The sequence below is a fragment of the Eubalaena glacialis genome, chromosome X (assembly GCF_028564815.1).
Source record: "Eubalaena glacialis isolate mEubGla1 chromosome X, mEubGla1.1.hap2.+ XY, whole genome shotgun sequence".
NCBI lineage: Eukaryota > Metazoa > Chordata > Mammalia > Artiodactyla > Balaenidae > Eubalaena > Eubalaena glacialis.
Window position 1 is genome coordinate 14,317,257 of NC_083736.1, and position 21,361 is coordinate 14,338,617.

The 21,361-nt window shown below is 43.6% G+C and overlaps 1 protein-coding gene across 5 annotated transcripts in view; it reads left to right on the top strand.

The window, feature by feature from the left end:
- Window positions 1-6,220: 6,220 nt before the first annotated feature.
- Window positions 6,221-21,361, top strand: part of REPS2 (RALBP1 associated Eps domain containing 2) — a 232,560-nt gene continuing 217,419 nt past the window's right edge. For all 5 annotated transcript variants that reach the window (XM_061178368.1, XM_061178371.1, XM_061178370.1 and 2 more), the window contains exon 1: window positions 6,221-6,552. In XM_061178368.1, the coding sequence (XP_061034351.1) occupies window positions 6,319-6,552 (234 nt within the window). In that variant the 5' untranslated portion in view covers window positions 6,221-6,318. The remainder of the gene's footprint in view (window positions 6,553-21,361) is intronic.

Here is a 21,361-nt window from a genome sequence, read left to right on the forward strand (position 1 = left end):
ATTAAAATTTAAGTTTTTAGTGACTGGCTGGAACTCTTAAGACAAGAGAATGAAAAAAATGAGTAAAAATGTAAAAAGAGACATAAAGTTGAGAATGAAGTTATGTTGTGACAGTAGGTTTAAACTAGGAGGGGATTTAGTGGCAAAGGCAAACATAAGCCTCTGATAAGAGGAAATCTTGAAAGGATACATTGCCATTGTGTTCCTAGAACTTTCCAGGTAATTCTGATTCCTCTTGATTTAAATCAGTCATTTATTTGGCATGAGATGATTAAGATGTGCTCTTGGTCTTCAAAACACCATTTGGAAACATCCTTGACTGTGAAAAAGGGTGTTTCAAGTTCATTGTCCTTATTTAATTCCTTTGTTCCTATGGTTCTATATTTGAGAAGTAGTTTTTTTTTTTTTTTTTATCTTCAGAGAGAACTTATGCACCTGGAAGGAGAATCCTATGTACATGAAACTTACGGGTCACAGAATGGATATCACTATGGATGTAAACCAGTTAACTGGAATCATGATTTATACCTGCACTCTCCTATGGGTTGTGATACCTCCAAAGATGTAATAAACACATTTCTGGCCTGGCAAAGCTGATACTCAGATCCTAGATGCCCCAGTGGCCACAGTGACTTGGTCAAAGTAGAAAGGGTAGGAAACAAAAATGAAGAATGAGGCCACAATCTGTATTCACCATAAAAGGATTCTGTTTGCAGTGCTGGGAAAGCAGTCTTTGTTTATTGCGTATAGGACTACATATACTCTACTGAGAGCACTTAAATATTTACAGATCGACTTGTGCTGTACATGCTTTTTCTATGAGATGTGAGTAGTATTACTTTCTGATGTAAAATCCCGGCTCAGGTTAGGTTCTCTGGGAGCAGAGACTGAAATGAGGATTCTTGTGTAAGTGCTTCACTGAGGGAGAAGGGGAGTGAAGGAAGGAGGGTGGGGCTGAAGAAGGCTCTAAGCAAGGAAGTGGTCTCAGCTGGAGACTTACCTCTGCCAGATCCCACGGGGCTCTCTGGAGCATGATTTGTACCAGAGTTGGTCTCCCCTTGAGGCAAGGGACTGGCCTTTTCTACTTCACAGTAGTCAGCCAGTGGCTGTGGGCTGCTCAGTGTGGGGTGTGGAGGTGTAACTTCCCTGAAACAGCTCCACATTGTCTGAGGACAAGTCTCCAAAGAAGGGAGCAGCTCTGAGCCATTAGCAGACAACACTCACGGATGGGTGCATTGCCTGGTGACAGGAATCTTGGCAGTGAACCTACAGTTTCTACAACAGGTTTGAAATTTTTACATGATAATCGTGTCAGTCTGGCTAGATGTTCCCCAAACCCATTTCTTCTTCCTGGGTACACAGCTTGACTACGTTTCCCAGACTCCCTTGCAGATCGGTACAGCCACGTGACTCAGCTCTAACCAATAGAAAGCAGGGAGAAGGGATTTGTGCCACCTCTGGCCCTGGCCCCTAAAACCCCCTTGGCAAGCGGCCTTCCATGCTCTCTTTCTCTAGCTCTGCTGAGCTCCCCCTCCCTTTATTTTTATTTCTGCCACATGCGGAGCATCTAGTGGCAGACTTTGTGTTCCCAGGGGATGGAGGAGCTACCAGATAGTGTCCCTGATGACCACGAAGTGTTCCACCCTGCCTCCACCGACCCTTGTTGGACTGTGACATGAGCAAGAAACAAAACATGATTATGTTAACCCACTGAGATTTTCCAGGTTGTTTCAGTATTTAGCCTACCCTGACTCATCTAGTGAACCTTCTGTTTTCTTTTTTTTTGTTTTTTGGCCACGCGGCATGCAGGATCTTAGTTCCCTGACCAGGGGTTGAACTCGTGCTCCCTGTAGTGGAAGCGCAGAGCCCTAACCACTAGACCGTCAGGGAATTCCCACAAACCCTCCATTTAAAAAAATATGTTTATTTATTTGGCTGCGCCGGGTCTTAGTTGTGGTACACGGGATCTTTTTTTAGTTGCGGCATGCAGGATCTTTTAGTTGTAGCATGAGGGCTCTTAGTTGTGGCATGCAGGATCTAGTTCCCTTACCAGGGATCGAACCTGAGCCCCCTGCACTGGGAGCGTGGAGTCTTAACCACTGGACCACCAGGGAAGTCCTAAATCCTCCATTTTTAAGAAACATGAATAGCTTCTGAAAATTTGATTTTCAGAATTCTATCAATTTATTATCAATAATAATCCTTGCTCAAATCTGTGATGACTGAAGTGCTGGATAACTAAAGTAAGAATTTTTTTCTTATTCCTCTAAAACATAGAAAAAAGCTCCGACAGTCTGAGTATTATGGGTGATTAAAAAAAAAGCACTGTGAAAATATATGGCTAAGATAATTATCCAAAATCCTGTTCATGGAAACGAAGCAGGAAGCTGCTTTCCCGAGGTTGGACAGCTTGCTATTGTTAACAAGGAGTGAGAACTGTTGGCTCCAGTTTGTGTGACATAACTGTTGGACTTTCCCAGTGCACAGTTTTTTAACATTTCTGCTCAGCTATTCGGCCATTCCCAGGGCTACCAAAAGCTTCATTCCATGAAGAAAGGTGAACTGTCTGACGCCTTACATAAGAGGCCAGCTGGGCTGCTGAGAACAAGCTGTTTGTTGCTTGAGAAGAGCCACCTTCTCAATGTGTCAAGCTTTTGTTTCAGAGGATGGAGTTGGTATAGGAAGGAAGCAGGCAAATTATCACAAACACACACACACACACACACACGGTTGTGTACAGGATATAATTTCACAGATATTCAAAATTGGTTTTATGGGAGACAGTTACTTGTAAGATTCCATCATCATTAGTACTCAAACCCCTCTCTTTCTCTAGGATTGTAGAAAGAATTAGGTGAGGTTCATGTGGCCAACATCAGCTTCATTGTTGCTGGAGTTGGATTGGAGATTCCGATTGGGTTTGTGGCCACAATCAGGCTTCTTCTTACTCTCCCTACCCCCTTTCTTCCCTATGTCAGAGTGTCTACAAAACAGACCCTCTCCTTGCAAGTTGCAAGGAAGATGCTATCTTTTCCCATCAAGTCTTTCAAGTGAGAACAGTGAGTGGCCCCAAATAGGTGCGCTTGCCATGTGGAATCAGGGGTAGAGTGGCGTCTCCTCTGAGGGCAGCACAATTCAGGGGTGGTGGTGGTGGAGAGAGCTTGAGAGAGAGCTTGAAAGAGCAAGAGAGATAGCAAGAGAGGGACAGAGATACACACACACACACACACACGGACAGAGACAGAAAAAGATAGAGACAGTGTTGGAACCGGGAATGATCAGTTTCTTCTCCCTCCATCACTTCTTCCTTGGAGAAGAGTAAATGAGAGGAGCTGGGAGAAGCACCAATGTTACTTCATCCATATTCCCTCCTGGGGAGTAGACAGGAAATTTTCTCACAATAAAATGAGGCCAGGGGAATAGGATTCCCTCTAACACTGTTAAAGATCTACCTTTCTACTCCAATAAAGATGTTAAAAAAAAAAAAAAGATCTACCTTTCCTCACTTCTAGAAAAAAAAAAGTTAAAGTCAGCCGAACAAGTGATTGTTTAGTGTTTACATTGGTCAGTCCCTCAGTAAGTACTTTTTAAAGTTCACCAATCTTTGAGATATAATCTAAAGTATCTCAGTATCACTCATGACAATTCTGAAGCTCAGAGAAGCCAAATAGAATTCTCCCTACCAGGGATCGAACCCAGCCCCCTGCATTGGGAGCACGGAGTCTTACCCACTGGACCACGAGGGAAGTCCTACTGTGTAAGTTTAGAACTGCAAAAAAGATAAAGAAATTCTCTTCTAAAATGTTCTTGTTTACCATCAGCCTTAAAGGGCTATGAGTGTTTCTAGTTTCTACATTCTTATCTGTGTTTATTTTGCAGTTTGATAACTATTTCTTCTATTCAAAAAACTGTTGTAGAAATAAAGAACAGTACTTGGCATTCCTTAGATACTAAAACATTTAAAAAATGCCATTTTTTCCTCCTGTGTCCTGGGTTAAAACGTTGCTGCTGTTGGGTCATTTCTGGCTGTGCCTCTCGTCCTTCATGGAGCAGCTTCCTTCTGGCTTCTCACAGCGCATCAGAGGCTGCCCCTCCCTCCTGCCCCCACCTGCATCCCTCACTCCTCACTTCCTGGGCGCCAAGTCTCTGGGACTCCTCCCTCTCCTGTCCTTTCACCTCCCCAACCCAGCCATTAGTCAACAACCATCTTGAGCCCCCTCCGTCAAGCCTTCCTGGTTGAGCTCTGGCTCGTAGATTTTCTCTTTTCTCTAAACTCCCACAGCACTTAGCCTGGGGTACACAGTTTAGCACTTAATTATATATTGTCTTTTATTGTTTGTTTTTATTTGTTGTGTTAGTTTTGTCTTTTCCAGTGAGGCGGCAACATGTCTTGTTTTTTTTTTTTTTTAAATCTCTCACAGTACTCCAGTAGGAACAGAGTTAATACTTCTTGGTCTACCCATAAGGGTTGACTGATGGATTGATAGGCACAGATGTGAGACCTCCTACCCATCTCTGCAGTGCTTAATAAGTATCTGTCAAATTTATTAAACTGACTTGAGTAACAAAGATCAGCTCGGAATCTAGTATTCAGCTGGGCAAATCACACCATCTTTGCATCCATTTTCTCATCTGCAAAATGGAGATTAAAATGGGAAACCAGCCTACCTCAGAGAGGTACTATGAGGCTTAAATAGACATCGTAGTATGAACTATATGAATGTTAGGGATTGTTATATCTCACATATCTTTTTGCAGGAGTCACAGGGAAAAGTGGGGTTTGGCGTTTAGCACGGGGAATGGGTCCCTTTCTCACCTTTGTTAGAATGGTGGGCCATTCTCAGGGAAGTCTGACCACAAAGGGAAAGGTAGGAAAGGAATAAACATGATCTCTTGGCTTCCAGTTTTCCTGAGAAGGTTTTACAGTTGTGGAAAATACAATGGTGGTGAGATTTTGAAGTGGAAATTCCCCAACTAAGTTAGTCTTTGCTGCTCCTTAACTACCTATTCTTTTGGTACTCTTCTCTCCAAACCTACCGCTGTCTTAATTCTCTCCTGGCAGGTCTGAAGCAAAAAATGGTATAAGGAAATCTTAGTGATTTTGGGGATCCTCTTTCTCTATTTCATTTTTTTCAGATTCCAAACGGGAAATATTACTCTGGCTATCATTTATGAATTGACATAATTTTTCTTTTTTCTTCTTATGTATCTCTCTTCACTTTTCCCCTTTCCCCCGTCTTTACCTTCCTTTTTCTTTTCCTCTCTTCCTGTCCTTGGTCCTTATTTTAGTTGATCAAAATACCAAAGTATATTTGTTATCATCAGTGCTATTTCCTGAGATGGTTTTTGTTTTGTTTTTAATTAAAATAACACTATTTGGGGTGAAAGATATCTATATATCTCTATCTATCTATCTATCTATCTATCCATCTATCTATCTAGTGTTTAGTGTTTAACCCTGGACTGATTTTTTTCGCTTGGGTTAGTGTTTCCCAGCCAGGCTTAATGCATATACACGTGCAATTCTTCCCAGGGCCCTTTTCACTCCTATTACTCTAGTATTTAACACTAACCGATGTTATTCCTTTTTAAGGCTCAACTCCAGGTTTGAGCCTTGCCTGAGAAAGTGGCCTAACCCCGTCGCCACCTAGAACACTATAGGAGTCAATGGGACCCTGGTTCGTATGGAGATCTCTGCCCTCCAGCTTTTCAGGACATAAGGGGTACTGTCATGGAAAAAGCGAAGCCTAATTTCCCATGCCTCGTCCCTTTCTGGGAAAGGCACGGCGTGTCGTGGGTACTACACTTGCTCCAGCGTCCTAGGGAGAAAACACCACAGCCTTTCCCGCCCCATGAAAAGCGCCATTCTCCAGGTGGGTCTAGATGTTCCCCTTCCCGGCCAGGGAGAAGGGCCAAAGATACCCCTCTCGCGCAGGGTGGACGCGGAACAGCGCTGGCTCCTACCCTCTAGACTCTGCAGCGCGGACTGAGCAGGTGACCATCCCTAAGGCGGGAGGCGCGCGGAGTTACTTACCTGGCCCGGCGCGCACGGGGCGGGGCGGGGCGGGGCGGGGCCGGGGTGCGATCCCAGGCCGTGATTGGGCCGCGCCGCGCCTGTCTCCATGTGCCGCGCGGCGGAGGCACAACATTCAAGTCCGGGGGCGGGGCCGGCGCGCGCCGGGAGGAAGCGGCCGCGCGGCAGCTGCGGGGCGTGGGGGCGGCGGCGGCCAAGGCCGAGGCTGAAGCGGCGGAGGCTGTGGTGAAGGCGGCGGCGCCTCAACCGGGGACGGTGCTCCGCTGGGCCCCCTTTCAGGCTCCATGGAGGCGGCAGCAGGCGGGGGCTGCGGCTCTGGACCGCCGCTGCTGCTGAGCGAGGGCGAGCAGCAGTGCTACTCTGAGCTCTTCGCGCGCTGCGCCGGCGCCGCAGGCGGGGGCCCCGTGTCCGGGCCCCCTGAGGCCGCCAGGGCCGCCCCCGGCGCGGCCACCGCAGCCTCGGGCCCCGTGGCCGACCTGTTCCGGGCGTCGCAGCTGCCCGCCGAGACGCTGCACCAGGTAGGTCCCCGCGCCCCTGCCTCTGTGGGTCTGTGGGGACCATTTCTACGGGGACAAGGGGGCGGGGTGGGGCGACAGGGCTGCCGACAGGCACCCAGAGGCCTTGGCCAGGTCGCGGAGAGGGGCTTCGCAGCCGGGAATGGCGGCGACGCCCTTGTCCCCCAGGGGACACCAGCCTCCTCCGCAGCTCAGCAGTGCTGGGTGCGCCCCTCATCTTCCTCCCCTGAGACGGACGGACACTCCCTTCCCTCCCCGGCCGTTTCTGGGGCTCTGCAGCCGCCCAGACCCAAAGTTTGCCTTGTTCTGGAAGTGGTGTTTGTTTTGGCTGGTGTCTGGTTTAACCTCTGCTCGAGGCTCCTGCCCTTCCCTCTCTTGGGTGGGTGGGCGCTTGCAGGATTGGAACTTGAAGGGTGTGTGTGTCTGTAGGGCCGGGGGCCCACCACTGAATGTTGTCCGCTTTATATACTACTTGTAATATATACGTATCTACTATATATATTTGCCTACTAACATATTTCTGCATATTAGCGTTAAACTGGAAAGCCTAATGACAAATTGCAGAACAGGGACACAGGGCTGCAAGAGGACGTCTGTCAAGGCAGAGCCAAGCTCCCTATTTAGGGCTAGAGGTGGACCCCAGACGTCCACCGTGGGGGACAGTTGTAGTTTCCCATCTTATCATTATTTGGACTTGAAATAGAATTGCAAAGTAATTGTGTCATAGCTACATCCTTTTGGCTGCTCCATACCTGAAAAAGAAGGAGGCGGATGATGCGCAGTAGATGCTGTTTTTGTTTTGTGCTTTCCTTGGAGCCTGGAGAAGGACTACTTGGTGAGCACTTTGTCTGTCTTTTGCTGTTACTAGCACTTCATGGTGATAAGATTCTTTTTTTTTTTTTTTTAGAATTAATGACTATTTAAAAAAAATTTATTTTTGGCTGCGTTGGGTCTTCGTTGCTGCATGCGGGCTTTCTCTAGTTGCGGCGAGCGGGGGCTACTCTTTGTTGCAGAGCATGGGCTCTAGGCACTCGGGCTTCAGTAGTTGTGGAGCCTGGGCTTAGTAGTTGTGGCTCACGGGCTCTAAAGCGCAGGCTCAGTAGTTGTGGCGCACGGGCTTAGTTGCTCCCCGGCATGTGAGATCTTCCCGGACCAGGGCGGCTCGAACCCGTGTCCCCTGCATTGGCAGGCGGATTCTTAACTACTGAACTACCAGGGAAGCCTGGTGATTCTTAATATCAGGCCCCAAATGTGAAATGAACCTTTTCTTAAAAGCTGGAGTCAGTATGAAAGTTAACATCAGTTGTATATTTCAAGTGGGGAGTGGTATTTTAAAATCCAGTTCCAAAGGAGTATTGAGGGTTTTATGGTTCACTTATAATATCATTGTGTGTGTAGACTTTTTTTCTTTTAATCACTTAAGACTGCATTTTATACTTCTGGGGCATGCATACACTCTGTCTGTTTGTGAGCATAACTTTAGCCACCCTGTAATCTCTCACTTTTCAGAATTCAAGATTTCTGAAAATATAATTAGTATTCACAGACCTTAACATGGCTGTTTGTCCCTTAAGAAGTCTTTGCTATGGAGACAGTTCAGCCTCTGCTGTTGAGCAGTTAAGCTCGACCAGGTAGAGGAAAAGTCAATATTTTAAAACACAAACCATCGCTATTACATGAGGCCCTCAGAATACTCCCAAGCATAATAAATTTATTAAATGCTGTTGCTATTTCTCAACTGAAATAGGAGTAAGTGACTGAGGCCACAGAGCAAGTAAGTGACAGCTGGGCACCTGTTAAGGCTTATTTTGTTGTCAGTAATACATGGAGTGTGATAAGAGATGGTGGGCATATTAAATATGAATTATGTTGGTTGACTTCTCCTAAGGACTTGGGGAGGGGGCTTTCCTGGTGTTAGAACTCATGCTCCCTTGAGGTGTTTAAGATTTAAGAAGAACTCAAGGCACAGTGCCATTGTATGGATGAGATTATATTCTTGATGTCTAGTCGAAACCTGTTTGCAAAAGATGCTGGCAAAAGGGGACATCCCTAGAATATTGCTTGTAGTAAATCTCTCAGAGCTTTAAAGCTCCCTTATTCAGGCCAGCAAAACAAAATATATCCTTCCCCATTAACTTAACACAATGCAGTAGCCCAATATTCTTCGTACAGGTGAACATGAACATCAAAGGCATCCTGGACAGAGAAATGTAATCAGAAGAGATTCAAACAAAGCCGGCAGCCACCTAATTTTTACCGACCACTTCAGTGGTGTGTGGTGTGGTGTGTCTGGGTGTGGGTATACACATGTGCACTCCATTTATCCTGATTTGCACTACCCCATGAGTGTTTTAGCCTTTCTTTAAACAGATGTAGATGTTTTTAGCCTTTCTCTGTTAAACAGGAACCTGTAAGTTTAATTAAGTAACCCAACAGGTATAACTGCCCAAGTCATGGAGGCACTAATTAGCCCTGGTAGTTTCTATGGTAACAGATTTTTTTTTCTTTTTAATAAGCATACAGTTAAGATTACCATAATGTTCCAGGAAGGTTGAAAATCTTACCTGAAGCAAATGTTCTATAAAAATACTTAACTTTGTCTCCTCCTTGGAATAAAAATAAACCACTATACCTGTTACTTTGTTATGGAAGTGAGTTATCTTAGGGATTTTGTTTTCAGTCGAAATACATATATATTTTTTAATAGACTTTATCTTTTCAGAGCAGTTTTAGGTTCACAGCAAAATTGAGGGGAAGGTACACAGAGTTCCCATATACACCCTGCCCCACACATGCCCAGCCTCCCCCATTATCAACACCCCATCAGAGGGGTACATCTTTTACAATTGATGAACCTGCATTGGTATATCGTAATCACCCAGAGTCCATAGTTTACATTATGGTTCATTCTTGGTGATGTACATTCTTTGGTTTTGGACAAATGTATAATGACATGTATCCACCGTTGTAGTATCAGACAGAGTAGTTTGACTGCCCTAAAAATCCTCTGTGCCCTACTTATTCATCCCTTGTTCTTACTCCCAAACCCTGGCAACCACTGATCTTTTTTACTGTTTCCAGAGTTTTGCCTTTTTCCAAAATGTCGTATAGTTGGAATCACACAGTATGTAATCTTTTCAGATTGGCTTCTTTCATTTAGTAATATGCACTTAAGATTCCTCCATGTCTTTTCATAGCTTGATGGCTTATTTCTTGTTAGTGCTGAATAATATTCCATTGTCTGGATGTACCACAGTTTATCCATTCACATATTGGAGGACATTTTGGTTGCTTTCAAGTTTTGGCAGTTATGGATACAGTTGCTGTAAGCATCTGTGTGCATTTAAGTTTTCAACCCCTCTGGGTAGATACCAGTAAGTGTGATTGTTGGATCATATGGTAGGAGTGAGTTTAGTTTTGTAAGAAACTGCCAAACTGTCTTCCAGCGGATTCCCAGCCACTGTGCCACCAGGGAAGTCGTGATTTAGGTAGAAAAATGTTAGAGTAAAACACTTAAATTAGAAAAAGTAAATATGGATGTCTGAGAAACAGGTAAATAGTTTTTGTTTAATACTTCAAGACAAAGAGCTGCAAATGTTAGAGTGATTGGTCTCCCAGGTTGTGAAGTATTTCATTGGTATTGAAAGGCCAGCATTTTACTAGAATGCATAGACTTGGGTTGGATGTGTATTTGAGGTATTTGAGTTTCTTTTGTGCATCAGGCACTGTTCTAGATGCTGAGGTTACAGCTGTGAATCAAACATAAATCCCTGTCCTCACAGAGCTTACATTCCAAAGCAAATGTTTTATTTATTTATTTATTTCTTGCTTGCTTGCCACGGGGCTTGTGGGATCTTAGTTCCCTGACCAGGGATCGAACCCGGGCCCTTGGCAGTGAAAGCGCTGAATCCTAACCACTGGACTGCCAAGGAAGTCCCGCAGTGCAAATGTTTTTATTTTTTAGGGTTTGAGTAAGAAAATATAACAGCTAGAACAAAAGTATCTACCTTAAACTGGCAAGTTTTCTGCTTGATGTAATGAATTAGCAAACTATATAGACTCCTTTATAATATCTGTCTTTCAGGATGGTGTCTTAGTCTTTGAGAATGCTGTGCATATTTCAAGTAGTCATTATAATTAGTTTTCATTTTTATATGGTTAACTGTTTTCAGATAATATTTTTTATTGAGATATAGTTGACATATGATGTATTAGTTTCAGGTATATAACATAATGATTCAATATTTGTATGTGTTGCGAAATGATCATCACAATAAGTCTAGCTGATATCCATCAGCAAACATAGTTACAAAAATTTCATTCTTGTGATGAGAACTTTTATGATTTACTTTCAACATCTTTCAAATGCATAATACAGTATTATCAATTTTAGTCACCATGCTGTACATGACATCCCCAGGACTTACTTATTTTATAACTGGAAGTTTTTTTTTTTTTAAATATTTATTTATTTTGGCTGTGCCAGGTCTTAGTTTCGGCATGCGGGATCTTCATTGCAGCATGCAGGATCCTTTGTTGCAGCATGTGGCATCTTCAGCTGTGGCATGTGGACTTCTTATTTGCGGCATGCATGTGGGATCTAGTTCTCCGACCAGGGATCGAACCCGGGCCCCCTGCATTGGGAGGGCGGAGTCTTACCCACTGGACCACCAGGGAAGTCCCATAACTGGAAGTTTGTGCCTTTTGACCACCTTCACCCATTTCACTCACCCCCACCTCTGGCAACTACCAATCTGTTCTCTGTATCTACGAGTTCCATTTTTTTGTTGGTTTGTTTGTTTTTAGATTCCACATAAAAGTGAGATCATACATACATTATTTGTCTTTCGCTGACTTGACAGTTAACTCTTAGACTTTAAGGGAAATAGTTATAAAACACTGTTGATTTCGTATTGTCAGGGGAAATCATTGAATGGGAAAAAAGCCAGTAAGTAATGTCTGATTGTTTGAGTGGCTTTGATTGAGGAAAAGAAGTAAAACAAAGCTACGAGAAGTAGAGGATATTTTAAAAATTCCTGCGCACGGACTCACCTTTGGGAAGAAGTCATATTTAAAGGTTTTCTTGTAATTCTTTGAAGCAACTGTTTAATCATTAAAAACAACTATAGGCAAAAGACAAAATTCTTGTGAACTTTTTCCAGTTGCTGGATTATTAGCCAGAACTATTTTTTTTAATGCAAATGAAACAGTTTTCTGTTTTTACATCTTTATATCATATCCCTTTGTAGCATATGCTTTAGGGAGATAGAGGCCAGCATGCTAAAACGGTAACTTGGAATATGTGCTGTTTGAGATAAAGGGTGTTCTTTTTTTGTAAAACAGAATGAATGCCAGCAGATAAAGGAAGTTCCAGAGCCATACCATTGTCTGGTTAAAAGGAGGACATTTGCATAATAGTACCTTGTTAACCCTTATAAAAAAAATTTCAGGTGTGTAAAACTAGAGGGACTACCCAACAATAACTGTGTACCCACTACTCAGCATAAGAAGTAAAACAGCCCAGTTAGTGTGAAAGCTTCCTGTGACCCCTTCTCTGGTCCCATTCCCCTTCCTGCTCACCCCAGAGGTTACTACTGTCCTGAATTTGGTGTGCATGATTTGAAAATTTTTTGTACTTTTATTATAGCTATATGTGTGTGTATATATATAGTGTGTACATACATGTATATATATACACATGTGTCACTAAAATGATAAATTGTTTTGTATGGCTTTTCAACTCAGAAGGAGGAGTATAGTACTCTGTAACCTTCCGCAACTTGCTTTTCCTCTCATTGTTTTGTTTTTGAGGTTCGTCCTTGTTGACACATGTAGCTGTAGTTCATTTATGTTTCTTTTTAAAAAATCTTCGTTACCTACTCTTACAATGACTCATTATTTATTTATAAATTTATTTATTTTTATTTTTATTTTTTTTTGGCTGCGTTGGGTCTTCGTTGCTGCGTGCGGGCTTTCTCTAGTTGCGGCGAGCGGGAGCTACTCTTCGTTGCGGTGCGCGGGCTTCTCATTGCGGTGGCCTCTCTTTGTTGCAGAGCACGGGCTCTAGGCACACGGGCTTCAGTAGTTGCAGCACGTGGGCTTCAGTAGTTGTGGCTCGCAGGCTCTAGAGCGCAGGCTCAGTAGTTGTGGCACACGGGCTTAGTTGCTCCACGGCATGTGGGATCTTCTCGGACCAGGGCTCGAACCCGTGTTCCCTGCATTGGCAGGCAGATTCTTAACCACTGCGCCACCAGAGAAGTCCCAATGACTCATTGTTTTATGGTGCTGTAGAGACCTTTATGCTTATGGAAAGTAGGTGACTTTTTTTTTTTAATATATAGAATGTCACATGACTAGGGAACTGTTCTAAACATGTACAAACATTCAAAATGCCTTCATAGATAGAGAAAGCACACTGATATTCTTGATAGTGTTACAGGACCTTTGAGTTAATTGATTAGGCTTTCATAGGCTTGCTTTTTTCTAATTTTTTAAAAAATGGAAACAAGCAAACAGATAGACTAATACATTAAACTCCTCTGCACTTGCCACCCCTGCTCAACAACCATCAATACTCGGTCAATTCCATTCCATCTGCATTCCTACCTTGTTCCTTGCCCCCTCTTTTATCCTGAAGCAAGTCTCAGACATCATATGATTCCATAGGGTTTATCTTTAAGGAGGGAACCTGGGGGTGGTCAGAGGGGATGGGAACATGCATGGGTTTAATACCTGTGGCCTATGGTTAAATGGCAAGAGTGAATGATGGATTCATATCATTGAGCCGTTGCCAGTCTTTAAGGTAATGATGTTTGAGTACTGATTTAAAATAAATCAGCTGGGGAAACCAATAGGGAGATTGAAAAACAAAGTGAAGACTAGAAATACAAGATGGATTTGAACGTTGTCCTACTTTCCCACGCATAACTGGGGAATGCTCTACTTTAAGGGTGTACAAAATTGGTTTTGAGGAAATCTTGAGGTTTTTTTTTTTTAAAGGCTGTGCCACACGGCTTACAAGATCTTAGTTCCCAATTGGGGATTGACACCCCCCCCTCCCCCGGCAGTGGAAGCGTGGAGTCCTAACCACTGGACCGCCAGGGAATTCCCTTGAGTTGTTTTGCTAATTATTGGTAACTTTTAAAAGAGGGTTTGGTTCCTTTCCAGGTTTTTTCAAACTTTCTGTTTGTTTCCTATAGGCAAAGTGTCTAGTATTTTGTATTTATGTTATTCTTTTCTTCAGTACACGTCTATTAGTGGGCAACTGTCTTAGTCCATTCCGGCTGGTATAACAAAATACTACAGACTGGGTGGCTCATAGACAACAGACAATTATTTCTGACAGTTTTTGAGGCTGGAAGTCCAAGACAAAGGCGCCAGCGTGGTTGCCTTCTGGTGAGGGTTCCCTTCTCGGTTCATAGCCCGTGACTTCTCACTGTGTCCTCACATGGTGGGAAAGGCTAGGGATCTCTCTGGAGCCTCTTTTATAAGGCACTAATCCCATTCATGAGGGCTCTACCCTCATGGCCTAAGCGCTTCCCAAAGGCCCCACTTTCTAATACTATCACACTGAGCATTAGGATTTCAACACAGGAATTTTGGGAGGGCATACATATTCAGACCATAGCAGCAACCAACCGACCTGGGTTGCTCAGAACTGAGTTGTTTCTTAGGGCATGGGACTTTCCGTTTTCAAACCAAGACAGTCCTAGGCAAACTTGGATGGTAGGTCACCCCATCTTTTGGTTACTGCACTAGTTATTTATTGCTCTGGAATGAATTTCCAGAAATGTAAATTACAGCTTAATACAACACATATTTGTTACTAATTGTTTCTATGGCTTAACTGGGTCTTCAGCTCAGGGTTTCACAAGGCTGAAATCAAGGCATTGGCCAGGTGGCATTCTTTTTTGCATCTGGGGACCTCTTCTAAGCTCACATGGTTGTTGGTAGAATTCAGTGCCTTGTGATTTTAGGACTGGAGCCCTCAGCTCCTAGAGGCCACCCGCAGTTCCCTGCCACATGGCCCTCTCCATAGACAGTTCACAACATGACTTTGCTTCTTTAAGGCCAGCAGGAGATTCACTTTCTCCAGTCGCCTTAGATGAGCGACATCCCATCACCTTGCCATATTCTATTGATTCGAAGCAAGTCACAGGTTCTGCCTGCACTCAAGGGGAGAGGATTATAAAAAAGCACAGATACCAGGAAGTGAGAACTTTTGGAAGGGGGGTCACCTTAGGATCTTTCTACCACACTTGCCTTCCAGAGTTTTCTGAAGCAGAAAATTATTCTGGTTAGGTTTGGGGGTTCAGAATAGATATGTTTTTGCTCAGCCACTCATGTCAAATTTCTTTATCTTTTAAAAAAACATTTTCATGCATAATTCATTTTCTTATGCCAAGTAGGACTGGCAAATATCTTCTTAGGCATTATTTTCAATTTTAGTCTTTAGACAGTTTGTTTTTCCTCTTAACTAGTAGGAGGCGGGAAAAAAAGTGGAAAAGCAGATGTGAATGCTGTGCATGCTCATTCCTGCACAGAATAAAGCGGGCCTTCTTAACCTGGGTCCGGCTCTCAGGGGTCTTTGAATTTAGATGCGGGGAAAAAATAACAGCTTTCTTTTTACTGGCCCCTAACTGATATTGAGCATTTCCTTCTATTATGCATTGTAGGCAACAAACCACAGTAGCATTAGCAATTCCTGTGACTTGATCACTTATAGAAATAGAATTTTTAAAATCATATTATAATTGCTGCAGGTATTTCAGTGATAATTTACAGTGGTTTAGACCAGCGGTCCCCAACCTTTTTGGCACCAGGGACTGGTTTTGTGGAAGACAGTTTTTCCGGGGGTGGTGGGGGGATGGTTCAGGCAGTAGTGCAAGTGACGGGGAGCGGCAGATGAAGCTTCGCTTGCTTGCTGGCCACTCACCTGCTGTGCGGCCTGGTTCCTAATAGGAACCCGGGGGTTGGGGACCCCTGCTGTAGACGCTGGCTGATCTTATCATTGTGTTAATAAACACATGTATTTCCACCACAAACTTGTTTTTTAAATATTTGATAGCTGTAGTTCAATATATTTTGTTTACAATCCTGTGTATTTTATTTTTGGTCGCGCCGCTCGGCTTGCAGCATCTTAGTTCCCCAACCAGGGATCGAACCTGGGCCCTGTCAGTGAGAGTGCCGAGTCCTAACCACTGGACTGCCAGGGAATTCCCAATAGTCCTGTATATTTTTAAAAAAAATTTTGTTGGAGTATAGTTGCTTTACAATATTGTGTTAGTTTCTACTGTACAGCAAAGTGAATCAGCTATACGTATACATATATCCCCTCTTTTTTGGATTTCCTGAGTAGAGTTCCCTGTGCTATACAGTAATCCTGTGTATTTTAAGTGTTTACTTTTATGCATTTAAATTTATTCTGAGAAGAGGTCCATGCAGGCTGCCCAAGGGGGGTCCAAAGCACAAAAGTGGTTAAGAAGCCCTGCTTGGAAGAGTTGTGAGGTGTCTAGAAATTCCAGTTCTACGTAGCTAATTGTTTCCAAAGTCAGAATGGTAGCAGCAGTGCTGGCAAGTCTGGGTCAGGAATGAGATTCCATAAGGCTCTTGTTCCCCCCTCCGCCCCTGTCTGTCCTGTAAGGGGGAAGGAAGCCCAGAGTGAATGGATGCTCAGCTGCTTCCTCCAGGACCTCACCCTCAAGTCCCTGCTGCAGTTGCAGCTCTGAACCCTCTCTGCTCTTGACCTTTCTGTCTGGCCCTCTCAATCTCACTTCACTCCAGAGAGCCCCTCTGGAGCACGCGCCAGCTGGCTGTTGGGCCTGTTTTATTTACCACTATTATCTCTACTTGAGAGGCTGGCTAGAACATGGACTTATAGGAAAAAGTGATTTTTACAGACTGGAGAAGCTCAGCTATCCTCATAATTTAATTCAGGACCAGGAGAGGCTATTAATATTAGGCTAGTAGTAAATGTTTGCTTTGACTTAATTCATTTGTAACACTTTGCCCTCGGTTTACAGAAAAATATTTTTGTTCAGCCTCCTGGGGGTAATTAAGTGTTTCACCTGTGTTAATTTACTGACTAATTGAAGTAAATCCCATAAATGCCAGCAATTAAGAATTGTTTTTGTTTTTTTCAAAGCAGGCTTTCTTAAATGCATGTTTGCCCCTGATGCCTTCAAAAGAACATATTTAATACAGTGATCTCTTTGTTTCTCCCTTAGTTCAGGGTCAGCCTTGTGAAAAACAGATGATTATACATGAACAGCTTTTTGCCCCTGGAGATGTTTGATGTGCTTACCTTTTGAGTTTGTTTTTTCTTTAGGCTCTCTTTAAAATTATTTAAAAATATTTTAACTCCTGTCCTTTGCATACGCTGTGGTGGTTTTATGGTCCTGTTACTGAGAGATGGCAATGGAAGTGAAGCGCGTGAAATTAGCACGTGGATGTTTAGCTTCTTTTAACTTATTCTTTGTTCTACATCAGGGTTTCTCCACCTCAGCACTATTGACACTTTGGGCCAGATCATTCTTTACAGTGACGCTGTCGTATGCATTGTAGGATGTCTAGCAGCATCCCTGGGCTCTACTCACTAGATGCTAGTATCTGTCCCTTCCCCAGTTGTTACAACCAAAATGTTTCCAGGGACTTCCCTGGTGGTCCAGTGGCTAAGACTCCATGCTCCCAATGCAGGGGGCCCGGGTTCGATCCCTGGTCAGGGAACCAGATCCCACATGTCGCGGCTAAGAGCCCGCATGCCACAACAAGAACAACAAAAAGATCCCGCATGCCGCAACGAAGATCCCATGTGCTCAATTAAGACCCGGCGCAGCCAAATAAATAAATAAATATTAAAAAAATAAAAATAAAAAAAGAGAAGCAACCTTTAAAAAATAAACCACAAAAATGTTTCCAGACATTGCCAAATGTCCCTGGGGCAAAATCTACTCTGGTTGTAGATATACGGTGTCTACATATATACAATCGTGGTAGCAGCTACCATTTATTAACTGATTACCATGTACTTGGCCTTGTCCTATAACTTGTAGAGCGCTCATGTCATTTAACTCGCACAACCAAGCCACGAGGTTAGGTATTATCATCCTCAGTTCGAAGAAAACAAAACAGAGGCGCAGAGGTTCAGTAACTTGCCCACAGTCACGCAGATAAGTGACTTCTGGTAGTCCTTTAAAGAATTATCTGGGTTGGAATTCAGTCTTTGTTTTTATTTTTAAATTAAAAAAAGTTTTAAAAATTCATTTTATTGAAATATAGTTAATTTACAGTGTCGTGTTATGGAATTCAGTCTTTGTTAAAGAGGCAAACTAAGAAAGAAAGGGGGGTTTCCTGATGACCTCTCAGTGGAGAGGCTGGTGCTTCCATGGCAGTTGTGTGTAAGTGTGGGAGTTCTTGCTTGAAGCGGTGATTCTGTGGCCGCGTGTCTGAGTAGGGTTTGGACCGTTTCTGAGGTGCTTCTGTGGTAGGGTGAAGCAGAACATGGGACAGTCTCGGGGTCAGGCCGATTCAACTTTGAGGCCAAGGAAGCCATCAGCAATTGGGGTTATCAGGGTCCCTCAGGCGTGGCGTGCCAAGAGGGTTTACTGAGAGCGGGAGCGCTGAGGCGTAGAGCGGCGGCCTCGGCCTCCCTGGTTCTGAGGGGCCAGGGGCGGGAATGTTGCTGTCAGGGCTGCGAAGGGTGCTTCGCCTGCAGGAACTGTGGTCTGGAAGAGCACGGTCATTGGCAGCCCCGTGGCCAGGAGGGGGTGGGGTGGGAGCTGAGGGACAAGTGACCGGCTCTGTCCCCTGCTGGCTGCCATGCTGGAGGCCGGAGGCAGGGGAGCCTGCATGTGGAAGCTCACGGAGGCTGGCCTCCTGTGCAGAGTGTGGGCCGAGGGGCTGGAGGTGGCTCTGGGGGACGGATGGAGGAAGAGCCAGCTCAGGGTGCCGGCTGGGCTGGGACCCAGAGCCCTGGATCCTCGGGAGAAACGGGCACAGCCGGTGTGGGGAGAGTGGGAGTCCACTCGCGATGGGCCGGCCTGCTGTCCTGCCCTCCAGGAGGGCTGAGAGGGCTTCTTCTCACTTCTCCCGGGAGGCCTTGAGGCTATGGGGGTGTGTGCGAGTGGGTGCTTTTCGACCAGAGTGGGGCAGGCATTTCCACCGGTTGCGGTGTTTGTTCTTGCTCAGGGCACCGGGAAACATGCAGCCATGGAGCCTCTGGGAGCTTCTGTGAGGACTGGCTGCACATGGCGGGAACGGCACCCTAGGACTGGAGATGAGTTAGTTCAGGGGAGTAGAAAGTGTGTTATAACGTTTAGGGATATGGCCTCGTGTTAGTTTGGCTTTTTTCTTTCCCTGAAGGATAGGATTCCTGTAGGGATTCTTCCTCATCCCAAAATAGCTTGTGTGTGTGTGTGTGTGTGTGTGTGTGTGTGTGCGCGCGCGGACTCAGGATTTCTTTGTACATTGCTCAAACTCACCAAGGCCCTGTTGAGCAAACCAAGGCTGTTAAAAAACGTAGAATCCTCCTCATATACTGCAAAGTAAACTCAAATGCAAAGAAATAGCTTGGTTTTTTTTTTGCATTCTTCATGGGCTAGCATATCTTCTGGAAAACTTGTTGCCATGGCAATGGGATATTATCTATCTCAGTAGTGTACTACATAAAAATAGCCCTTTGTGTCGAGGGTGATGTTGGTGACAGGTGGTTGGGTGAATGTTTAGCAGGGTGCTTTGTCAGCATTCCATTGTTTAAGGTTGTGAAATAGAAATGAGTATTGATTTGTTCTTCTCTCTCAAAATGCAGTTTAATCTGTAGAGGGCAGGTAGTGGTGCTCTGTATTGTGAATTATGTCTTTCTTTGCATGTCAGGTGAATATGATGATTGAAGCCACCTCTCATGGTGATAAGGAAATGGCTTCTCTATTCTTTCTGTTGATGCTACAGGGTGTGCAACACAGGATTGAGTGGGGGGCAAGTAGTATAATTCTCTCATTCTTCAACAAATGGTTCTTCCTAAGTGCCTTGTCCTTATAAATCCAAATGTAGCACGTGGTCAGGTGGACTAGATGAGTTCTGAGCTGTTGATCAAATACTCATTTCTTGCAGGTTCTTAAATGGAACAGATTCTTGATGAAAGTCAGTTTCCTCTGCTGGTTTTAGCATTGGTCTCATGTGTAGCCAAGGATGGACTCTTGACCCTAATCTTGAATTTTACTTTAAAAAAATCCTTTGGGCAATTTCTTAGTGGTAACTCTCAAACATTTGTCATCCTCTCACCTTCCTTCTAGAAATTTGTCTTATATGTAAATAACAGCTTCCTAGTGCTGAAATAAAGATTACTCTAGTTTTGAGAATTTTAGACTCTCGAGAAATACCGTGGCTTGGAGTTTTAGCCTTGAAAGTTATTGCTCTAATTCTGCTGTGCATTGTACTACTGCAGAAATGGAATCATTACCTTTGTATTTTCTCTTGGAGTCAGTATGAATATGTTTTTGCTGATGATATCAGAAATAGTTGGTGAATGGCTTGCTGGGTACCCAGTACTATTCTTAGAACTTTTTTTGTGTATTAACTCACTTAATTCCCATAAACATTCTGAAAGGTTTTTGTCACTGTTTTCCAGATGTGGCATACTTATTAGTATGCCTTTTGGTTTCTGGTGAGTAAATACTGTGCTGTGTAAGACTTGATTGCTCCTTCTTGCTTACCAGTGTGTTGAAGTGTTTCTGATACTGAAAGCATTCTTCTGCCAGGGGATGGCCAAACACAGCCCATGGGCCAAATCCATCCTGTTGCCTATATTTTTTTGTATGGCTTATGAGCTAAGAAGGGTTTGTAAATTTTTAAAGGGTTGGGAAAAAATAAAATTAATGTTTCATGGCACATGCAAATTGCATGAAATTCAAATTTCAGTTTCTGTAAGCAAAGTTTCCTTGGCACACAGCCACACTCAGATGTTTACATATTGTCCGTGGCCTATACACACTAGAATGGAGGGCTGAGTAGTTGTAACAGAGACTATATAGCCCATAGGACCTAGAGTATTTACCGAAGAAGTTTGCCAACCCCTACTGTTTATTCTTCTACATCTAGAATGGGAGATTGTACTGAATAATAAAAGCAGATGGGATTTATGTACAGGTGTTCTTTTGGTATGTATTATACTTCCCTCTCTTCCACTTGTTACTGTTTTTACTAGCTTAGTTTCCTGTGCTATGGCATATCTCAAATATACTCGATTTCAGCTCTCTTTCTATACCCATATTGGTTTTTATCATAGCAGATATTCATAACCCTTCCCAAATCAGGGAGCGTAATGAATTTTATCATTTTACTAGTTAATATGTTTCCTTCGCTAGGTCAGTAATTGTAATTCCCCCAGCTCTATTTATTTCTAACTATATTGCTTTCTACTTTTGGGCAATCAGCCAACATATAAACATTTGATACTTCAGTAATCCTAACTAAACCACCTGCGCTGATTGTGCTATTTTAATTTAGTAAATCCTCTGTATGATATTGTATCTTCTACATTCATCCTTTTGGATTTAACATACTCAACATAATCAACTTTGGAACATTCGTGCAATTGTTTTAAAGCAATATGTTTTCTCCTTTTTCTTGTTTCCCCAATTTTTAAATAACAGCTTTATTGAGATATAATTCACATACCATACAACTTACCCATTTAAAGTATACAATTCAGTTTTTAGACTATTCACTGTCTAGTTCCAGAATATTTTTTGTTGTTGTTGAAGTATAGTTGCTTTGCAATGGTGTGTTTCAGGTGTACAGCAAAGTGATTCAGTTA